This window comes from Martes martes, assembly GCF_963455335.1.
Source record: "Martes martes genome assembly, chromosome: 1".
Taxonomy (NCBI): Eukaryota; Metazoa; Chordata; class Mammalia; order Carnivora; family Mustelidae; genus Martes; species Martes martes.
The window spans coordinates 93,614,008-93,624,480 of NC_137888.1; the positions used below are offsets into that span (position 1 = coordinate 93,614,008).

A 10,473-nucleotide genomic window follows, 5' to 3' on the forward strand; every position below is an offset into this window, starting at 1 on the left:
CCACCACACATTCAGCTCAGATCACAGAGATCTCCTTATTGTTCCTTGAATATACTAGATGCACCCCTGCCTCAGGGCCTTTGTTCTGCTAGTCTCTGCCTGCCTGATGCTTCTCCCATAGGTATCTATTTGGATCCACTAGCTCCTTTAGGTCTTTACACTGAGCCCTTCTAGGTAAAGCCTTTTCTGACCCCATTTACAAGTGCAACATACCTTCCTCCTTACTACATTCCCTATCTCCCTTATTTTTCTCATATCTATCATGTACCATACGTTTTACTTTACTGTCTTCCTCCACTGGAGTATAAGCTTCACAAAGACAAATGTTTCTATTTGTGATACTGCATTATACAGCTGGCTTTCAATAGTTAAATAAATTTGCTTATCTCAACTAACCTGCCAACTCCTTAAAGGCATAGTGTACACAGGCCTGAGCACACATTAATGTGAAATTAACTTTGGAAACTAATTTTAAACATCTGAATAACACATAAGATCATTTGGAAGGATCACTCTAGAGGAGGAATGGAGGCATTTGGTGTGTGCAATACTTAATCCTCACTGTACACTCCCCACAGGCAATTCCAGCCCGCCCCATTGATTATTACCACCTATGCACAAACCAGTGGACATCTTCACTTAAACCCTTCCTCAGGACATCTTGTGGAACACAAATTCAGCATAGCCTGAAATTAACTTACCCCCTACTCCTGCCTTCTCCTATTGTGATCAGCAAATGCAATCTTCTAGCCAATTATGTCACCCTCAACAATTTTCCCTACCACCAAGTTCCAGGTTTTATCCTCTGAAATCTCAAACTCTGTCCACTTCTTCCCATCTCCTCCAACACCCCAATGCTACCCACCATAGCCACAGGATACTGCCATATAACTTCCTGTCTCCTTACATCTATGACCACTCTGAAAACCATTTTCCACGATGCAGGCATAGATCTTTTTCAAAATGGTCATCTCACTGGATCACATTACTGTTCACTCAAAATTCAGTAGCTCCCCATTCTCTCAAGATTAAAACATGTTTTTCTGTTCTGCATGGGCTGAAATTCTCCTCATAACCACCACTCTATTCCAGATGTACTCTATACCAACCAGTTTCTCAGTATGCTGAGAACTTCACCTATGATGTTCTGCCTGAAACACCCTTTACCCAGTTACTACCATGCTCAATACTACCAGCTCAAATATTTCCTGTTACCTTGACTAGATAAAATTCCTTTTAGAAACACCTCTCCTTTGTTGTACTCAACAGTTTGTATGGCATTATTTGGCCAGTGTTTCCCTAACCAGAGTAGGCTGTTGTTACTCCCTTGTATCCACAATGCTCAACAAGGAATCTCAGGTGGATCTTGGTTACTGCTGATAGAAAATGTGAACAATTCACACAGAGCAGTCAAGAGGTTATTACAGCTGTCTGGAAAAAACAAAGGAGTTGCTGCACTACAGCAGTACATTAATGTTGGAGAGTACTTCAACAAGTTCTTAATAATCAAGAGAATTGACACTCTTGATGAAATTATTCCCAACATTCCCAAAACCAATTATGTAAATCTGTACATTAGGCTGTAATGGTCAAGACATTATTTTCCAACATGTTTCTACTGCTATCAGGATCCACCGCCCAAGTACCTGAGATAAGGACACCACTTTTAGGTTAAACGTAGAAAGACACATTACTTGGGACCACTGGAAAACAAGAAAATTGATAATGCTCTAGTACCTCCCTCCTGTTATTCTCCATCTCTCACAATCTGGATTTTTGCCAAACCATTCTATTTGCTCAGATGCCACTTTATTTGGAGGAAAGGGTCTATCCACTGAGAACAAAGCAACAGATAACCACTACTTTTAGAATTACCAGGAAGGAGACTTGAGAAAAGGAGATGAGATTCCAACTGTCTTGAGTAAATTATTTTTTGGACAAGGAACACGGCAGCAGATTTAGTGGCGAAGATATCAAGAGTTCTGATTTGAAGATTTTGAGTTTCTAGTGCCTATAAAGGATCTGGTTGGAGATGTCTAACAGGCAATTAAACACTGGTTTAGTGTGGTACCATGCTAACCCATAGAGCTTTTATGCGAACCAGGGAGTCAGCATCCTCTGAAGCAGAGGGCAGGAGTGACTCAAGATGAGCATGTATGTTTAAGAACTGTTCTAAGCACTCAGAACTACATGAACTGTAAAAATGTTTAAGACTGCCAAGCGAATTTTAAGTATTTCACTATATAAAGTCATACACAATACTGTGCTTCACTATTTCCTATACAACACTACATGTTTTAATTTGAGGACATCCATAAAAGGAATAAATTTCAGAAATCCTGAAAAAATTCTACCAGCTATAGGCTAAATATTACTTACAAAAACTATCAAAGGAAAGCCCAGAATCATGTAAATGGCATATACTTAAATAAAAGAGGCAGAAGCTTAACATACAGAGTATAATTTTTTTTATTTACCAATAAAATAAAAGTCCATTTCTAGCTGTTTCCTTCATTTTATTAATAAGCAAAACCATGTAAGGGGCAGCTTCACCTAGTCTTCAGATTCAGATCCATCTTCATCTTGACTAATCTGGAAATAACGAAGTTCATAAGTCTCCTTGTCAGATGCAACCACACGAAGCCAATCACGAAGATTGTTCTTCTTAAGGTATTTCTTGGTAAGATATTTCAAATACCTTTAAAATCAAGACATGAATCTCATTAAGAAATATAATTATCTACTATGCAAAGGCTTACTATATAAAAAGCAGCTGTATTCATCTTTAATGTTCCCTCCAAAATATTTCATTTGTATCCAACATTGTTCAAGGTTGCTGGGGACCTAGTAAGGTAGCCACTCAACCCCAATTACAATCAGTTGATGCCCTACAAACCCTATTCCCCCATCTCCCTAATATAAACATCCTTTATGTTGACACTAAAAAGAGCAAGAGTAGCTTCCCCTTCAGTTTTATTGCCATAACCAGATTACTTTCTAATATACAATTTCATTCCTTAGATGTATTATGCACTAACATGTCAACATTCCTTTCACTACTATCACCTCCCGAACTTCAATCCCATGATCAATAAAAGGAAACCTACAACAGGGCTGAATTCATTTACAAGTTCAGGATTATCGACATACTTCCAACTAACGTATGGCTCAGTCATAAAAAGCTTTCAACATGGTCTAATTTCATCACTCCAGCCAATCGCTTCAACTTACACTTTAAATTCTGGACTATCAAGCAGTCCTTGAGCTTCCCTGTTCCTAACGCTGTTCCCTTTGCTAGAATACTTCATTCCACAGGCAACACTACTCATCTCAGGTTCTCCGCAAATTCCTATGCCCTATCTTTTATCTTCAACACAGCAATTACAGCATTGCATTTTATAATAATTATGTGCATGTCTGTAAAGTCCTTGAGAACATAACCTTTCATCCCCAAATCCCTAGTGAATTCGTAACCACAAATAACATGTACTTCTACTTTAGTCCGAGCCACCAGGGGCTCACCTATTCTCACAACAGGCTCAGTCTTCAGCTTCTACCACCAAGTCTTTCAGCCATAAACATGAATCCCCTAATTTGCATGTCTCACTCCAGCACTTCATTTAGATGAGATTTCCTTAACTACCTTATCTAATATCAACCCTGAAATCCTCTTTATAAATCTTTATGCATTTACACACCACTGGTCAACTAGTTAATATCTTATCATTTCTTTCCACTAGAATTGGAACTCCTTAGTAATAGGTACTTGCTTGCTTGGCTATCCAGTCCTACAAGAGTGCTGCCATGTAAGTACTTAATATTTGTTGAGTAAATTAGATGAACTGAAACCGGTGCCTCTACTAAATAAACTACCAAGACCTTAAAAACCAAGGTATAAGAAAACACTTACATTACTTAATTTGGGACATTACTTTCATGTTACACATCTGACAGGTTTCTTGCAACATCTTCCAAACACCTAACACTGTGGGGCGCCTGGGTGGCTCAGTGGGTTATAAAACCTCTGCCTGTCGTGATCCCGGGGTCCTGGGATTGAGCCGCCCATGGGACCTCTGCTCAGCAGGGAGCCTGCTTCCCTTCCTCTCTCTCTGCCTGCCCATCTGCCTACTTGTGATGTCTGTCAAATAAATAAATAAAATCTTTAAAAACAAACAAACAAAAACACCTAACACTGTTTAAGTTTATATATAATTGGGTTTCAGGGACTACTATGCACTGGACAGGAGCCCTATATATAACTTGCCTTATTCCAGCAATAAATTACACTTACTGACAACCAGCCTAAGGAACTGGCCCAATTACTGAACCCATTTTCCATTCACATAGGCCATTAATAAGTTCAAAACATTTCTGTTTGTATCTCCCTGACCTTATCACATCTACTCCTGCCTATGAAGAGAAAATACAAGGATTGTGTATTCTATAAAATATTCACAACTACCATAATTTCACTAGAAGTATTATGGGAAGCAAATACCAACCTTTTAGAGAACTGTTTCTCAGAAACAACTGTGATTTTATTCTTGAAGCGTTCAATGTGAACAACATTCCCCAGATTTCCAGTTTTTCCATTGACTTTAACCTTCTCCCGTAGAAACTGTTCCTGTTTTAAAACAGAAAACATGCAAAACTAGGGAAGAAAACCCTAGATATTCACTAGGGAAGGTACCCTAGGAATAGAACTTAGGTTAAAATCAAATATTACATACTTAAGTCATTAAGAACTCTATTACAATGATAAAAAACAAGCTGAGGAGAGAGTTACTTACAAAATTTCCAGAATCAAAAATTCCATCTTCTACTGGATGGGTAAGGTCCAGATTAAATTTCCAGGTTGACTTCTTAGGTTTCTTGTCTTTCTGCTACAGATAGTTAACATAATTACTACTATTCAATTTATTCACTTTGTATACAAAACTTAAATTATCTGTAGCAGCCCAAAAATGTACAATGTACTGTGATGTTGTATTTCTATATACACGAAATGGTGCAAGATCTAAAAAACTGCTTCGTATCTATTGGGTATAGCCTTTTCCCCAGTCACACTGTGTGAAAGGGTGTACACTCCTTAACTTTGTTTAAACCAAGTTTTTGTAAAATCCAGTGGGAATTTTCCCCACTCACCACCCAAGTGTCTCCAAAGTGCAAAACTCAAGAAAGCTCGAAACATATGGCAAACCCCTATTAGTTCTCCTCATCAGATAATTCCAAAGAATCCCACATATACAACCACAAAGACTATTAAAAGAAACAACCTACTTTCTACTGTAAATTAAAACCGAAACCCACCCAGGGCTGGTTTGGACCTCTAATCAAGCCATTCTGTTCCAATTATCAAGTTAAGTTTTATGGGCTTTCAATATTTTCCAGACCACTGACATTCAATTTTAAATTATCAGGTACTCTTCACTATAGGCCAGGCCCTATGGGACACAGGTAGTATACACTACCTTGCCCAAGCTCAATTATATGCCAGAATAAAATTTAGAGAATTAAATCCTTATTATATCCTTATAACAAAGTCTTATATCCTTATAATATATATCTTATATTTTATCCTTATAATATAATCTTATATATAATCCTTATAATATGATATCCTTATAATATATTATATCCTTATAATAAAGTCTAGAAATTAAATCCTTATTTTGTTATATAGGTGAGCGAGAGGGGGACCTTTAATCCTGTAAAGACTTTTCAATTCAAAAAAACATTTTTAACATTAGTTTTCCATATTCCAAACTTAGACCAATACACATAACTGGGCTATCCAAGTAAAATGCTGCTGTGGCTACTATTAAATAGCCTATTACTATTATTACATTCAGGCAATGTACTGAAAACAGACAAATCAGTAGAGAATACCATCTCCAAATTAGATCCACCAAAAGTAGTAATGCCAGTTTGCTTTTAGGTAGCCGAGTAATTTGTACCACCACCACTCCCAAATATCCAAAACTTAATTGTTGACATATACCTATTCTTTCAAATGCTCTTTGGACTGCATTAAACATTTTACTGATTCCCTTGTTAATTAATAACATAAACTCTCTGGTGCACGCTTTTATATATGCGAGTCTCGACTTTTATCTTTTAAGAACTTCCGTCATGAGGTAGTAAAAGAAACTTCTTTCCCAACTTAGTTCTAAAGTTCTCTGAAACTTCTGTAGCCTCGGAGCTCCCTCCGCTCTAGCAAGGCCATCAGACCATCCGATCACCCTATCTCCTTCCTGGCGCAAACGAATAGGCCAGCATCGGCGTTATCGGAAGCGAAACTGAAAAGAAATGGCCCAATGCTGCCCGATTAGGCCGGTTCATCGTTGTGAACCTCCTTCCTTGCGCCGCGACATCCACTCATCCAAACTTCGGGCCCATCTAGAACTCCACTAGGCCGCATGGCAGTCGCCAAGTGTCTCGGAAAAACAACTCAGAATCTTCACATCGTGCTTGTGCTCCTGACCCAGTCCCCATTTCTGCCGTCCCTTCACCTCAAAAGAGAGCGCCCCGATTCGCCAGATGCAAAAATCATTTACACTGGGGAAACATACTCCCACCAAAATCCCACTCTCACTCACCGGCGCCATCTTGAAAGACGGTCTGGCGATCAAAGAGGAAGCTATCGTCGCGCGTCACGTAGTTATACCACGACGTGCTGCGTCACGCGCCGGGAGCGCATGCTCGCCGCCTCCCGGAAGAGAGCGTGCGGAGGCCAGTAACTCGGGAAACCCGGGCGTGATGGGGGAGGGTAGGCTTTAGATGCAGCCAGGTTTTCTGGGAGCGCCGGCTAGCGGCCGTAGTAAATTGATTGTTTTCCACCATTGACGACGTTCGTCCGTTGACTACAAAAGACTCCGCAGTTAGAGGAGGTGGCTCTCAGACAAACACAAGCGAGGGACGAAGGAATCGTCTTTCACTAATCGCCTAGATCTTCTTTCCAATCAGGGCAAGGCAGTGTCTCGGGTTGCTCTGGGATCTTCTGTCCTACATTGTAATTACAGTTCCACAGCAAAAAAGTTACGTCTATATTTGTGTTTTGTGAGTCCTGTTTTCTAATTGACTGTTGAGGGAAATAACTGAGCCAAAATAAACTACGTTCTCGAAGAAAAAAACTCTTAAGAAACAGCAACAATGTATTGCTCACTTGTTCACTTGTTGAGTTCACCGTTGCTTCACTTTTATCATGGGTTTTAGTTAACCCTGTGTAGAAACTAAGATGGAGTTACTCAGAACTTAGGTCAAGCAATGATGTAAGCAGTCAAGGGCATCGCAGCTAAGGACGGATGTCTTCCGAGCCAGCGCAGGCTGACCACACCAAAAACTGATAACCAGCGGAACCAGAGGAGGTCTGCAAAGGTCCAAGACTAATTGAATCCCTTTAAAAAGGGAGGATTTTTGCAGCAAACTGTCAAGACTTTCCAGATGCTGACTCTTTCATCTCTGACCACATCAAAAAGGCCACTGTCCTGAAGACCCTGCCCCAGTGGTCTCGGGACAGCACAGAGATCCTTCACTGCTTGAACATATTAAGTAGCAAGTGCTGAGAGCAGACCTAGACGGAAAGGAGGCCTTATCTCAGCTGCACACTCACAAAATGACTGCGTTTGCTTCATTAACTTCCTACCACTTGTTTTTATCTTGGGCGATTCTCTTGTGATTTAATTTGTGTGATCTGTAAGAAAACAAGTTAAACACTAATAAAATGTCATTGTGTTTGGAATCCAAAACCTTCTGTATAATTATGTTAACCTTGCTTTATGATTGAATAAAACTGCCATTATGGAAAGACACAACTCATATGTGCACCTTCATAGTGTGCTCATGACATTCTAGGACTCTCAACTTCCATCCAAAACGCTTCCTAATTAAAATTCAACAAATGTTTGCTGAGACCGAACTACTAAAATGGACAAAGGACATGAAGGTGGATGTGGGGTGGTTACAGTTTTGATGACAAAAGGAAAAAACAGCTTTCGAACTTTGAAGAATTTCAAGTTGACATCAGATCAGAAAAGTGACATGCTTCTCAATGTTTTACACTTTTTAAAAAAGATTTTATTTATATATTTGACAGACAGAGATCACAAGTAGGCAGAGAGGCAGGCAGAGAGAGAGGAAGAGAAGCAGGTTCCCCGCTGAGCAGAGAGTCCAATGCAGGACTCGATTCCAGGACCCTGAGACCAGGACCTGAGCCAAAGGCAGAGGCTTTAACCCACTGAGCCACCCAGATGCCCCTGTTTTACACTTTTTTATAGGGAGGTGAAACTATCATACTTGGGGTCAGAGGTAGGGATGGGGTGGACTTTTGTTCATTTGGAGACTGACCCTAGAAAGTGACAACTGCATATATCTTTTATGGCAGTGTTTAGTAATAGTGGAAGCTATGCTTTAATGGAGAATATAATGTGTAGGGTCTGAATAGAGGTATTGAATTCCTGGGAGAAATCCATTTCAAGAAGATTTTTTTCATTGTTTACCTCAAGAACCATAATAATTCCACTTATTTCTCAAACATTAAGGAAAAAAAGGCAATTGTCATTTTCTCCTCAAGGGCTACTCAGTCTGCAGAGCAGAAATGATCCTTGCACTATTGGGTATTTTGAAAGTAAGCCGTTAATTGTACTATTTTATTTCCATTGTTTTTGGTAGACTTCCATGTTATGACTGAAACAAAACAAAACCAAAAAACCCCTAAAGAACTGTTAAGTCATTTGTATAAAGGAGATACTGAAAACATGTGTTTCAAAATAGCTGGTAATCTCAAAATAAATAGAAACTATAGTGGGAAAAGAAAAGATTTCACCAAATTAGGGGGAAAACCCTAAAAAGAATATTAACCAGAAATGCAGATGGTAAGATTAAATATTGTATATAACTTAGTGCTTCCCAAATTTTACACATATAGTATGAACACAATGCCTGTCAACAACCCTCTCCCAGATATTTTTATTTTGACAATGGATTCTAAAACATAAGAATTAAATATCTGAAAAGAGTCAAGACAATTTAGAATAAGGGGAAGTTGCTTTTCCAGTTATTCAAATACAAGATACTGTAATAGATGATAGATATATTTCTAATATTCAGTCATTTGATCAACATGATTCTGGAGCTTGAATAAATCAATAAGATAAAACATAGAGGGACGCTATGGCAGATTAGATTCACAGAGAAACCCCTCCATATCCTAGCCATCTTAAAAAACTGGCTAAAACACAGTTTTATAATGTCCAATGTATGATTAAGTTGGTGAAAAGTAAAAATTTTTTGGAAGCAGGAATGACAATGTGTGCTCATATAGGTTTGGAACTAAGATTAGCCCTGCTCAAGTAGCATGGAAAAGCCTCAATGTCAAAACGTTGTTTAAAGTGTGCTTGGACTGGTAGCGCTAGGCAGAAGCAAATTCAGATGCTATTTGTAGAGATGCACTTTTGATCCAGGCACAAAGGTGTCCCTGCGGTAAACTTACAGAAATATGAGCTGACAACTTTTTTAAATCACTAAAAACACAGGAAAACAAGCCATTATGAATGAAAATCAACCCCCTCCAAAGCCTATGGAATCAGACCAGTATACATTGGAATTGACAAAATATAAAATAAGTGTCTTCAGTATATTTAAAAGCTATAAGTATTTAAAATATGTTAAGGGAGAGAGGAACAATCAAATTGGCTAGGACTAAAAGAACATAAGTTCTAGAAATTAAAAATAGAAAACCTCAGAAAGAGTGGGTGAGTTAAACAAGAGAGTAGCCACAGCAGCGGAGAAAATTAGTGAATGGGAAATTACTTAGAATGCAACATAGAAAAGCACTACCCGTCTCCAGAAAAATAATACTCAAATGACATTGTAGCAAAAACAGTCCTATGGAAACAAACCGCACAGCTTTGACAAAGGATGTGCTCAGCCCAACTGTGCAAAACAATGAGGCACTGAGAGAAACTTACCACCACTGAAGAATATTGCTTTTAACTCCTCCAACCTTTAATGTTCTTTGTCAAATACTCATAAATGAAAGTTCAGAGCACCAGGTAGGGGAAATAGAAACTGAAATCACTGTTTGTCCTTCCTTTACTAATTTTATTAGAAAGCGTTAAAAACTATGATTAAAAAATTTATGCTTGCTTCACTGCACCTCTTCTCTGTGTACTTAGGAAAAACTTTAGTGATAATTTGTTCTTATTATTTCTAACATTAGAGACATTTCAGAAGTAAGATTTCGTGTTAGTCCCATAGGAATTATGAAAAATTGATCAAACTTTAAAATGAGAATAAGTATGTAAGGGCCTATTTAGCCAGAGCGGCCCCACCTCGGTTGAACAGCCATCTTGTTGTTTATGCAGTAAAACTTAAATTGACCCTGCCCCCCCCCCCCCCAGGGGAACTTACTTAAAAGCAAGTCCGGGAAACCAGTCCCAAGTAACAGCCCAAATACAAGGGTGGGTCAGGTCA

The 10,473-nt window shown here is 38.8% G+C and overlaps 1 protein-coding gene across 2 annotated transcripts; it reads right to left on the reverse strand.

Annotated features, from left to right (window-relative positions):
• Positions 1-2,451: 2,451 nt before the first annotated feature.
• On the reverse strand, positions 2,452-6,685 carry RPL22L1 (ribosomal protein L22 like 1). 2 transcript variants are annotated; one of them, XM_080824779.1, is made up of 4 exons: positions 6,600-6,685; positions 4,791-4,883; positions 4,503-4,624; positions 2,452-2,698 (listed from the first exon to the last, which is right to left on the reverse strand). In XM_080824779.1, the coding sequence occupies exons 1-4, from the start codon at positions 6,606-6,608 to the stop codon at positions 2,554-2,556; spliced, it is 369 nt and encodes a 122-aa protein (XP_080680905.1). In that variant the 5' UTR covers positions 6,609-6,685; the 3' UTR covers positions 2,452-2,553. The 2 variants fall into 2 exon arrangements, with proteins under 2 accessions (XP_080680905.1, XP_080680906.1); XM_080824780.1 differs by having other exon boundaries at positions 4,791-4,880; positions 6,600-6,630.
• Between the last annotated feature and the right edge of the window lie 3,788 nt (positions 6,686-10,473).

What these genes read in the sequence shown, in the direction of transcription:
- RPL22L1 (XM_080824779.1), bottom strand. An exon ending in TTTTTGATTCTGGAAATTTT is followed by an intron (nt 4,625 to 4,790) that starts GTAAGTAACTCT and finishes GTTTTAAAACAG; the next exon opens with GAACAGTTTCTACGGGAGAA. An exon ending in GAGAAACAGTTCTCTAAAAG is followed by an intron (nt 2,699 to 4,502) that starts GTTGGTATTTGC and finishes TTGATTTTAAAG; the next exon opens with GTATTTGAAATATCTTACCA.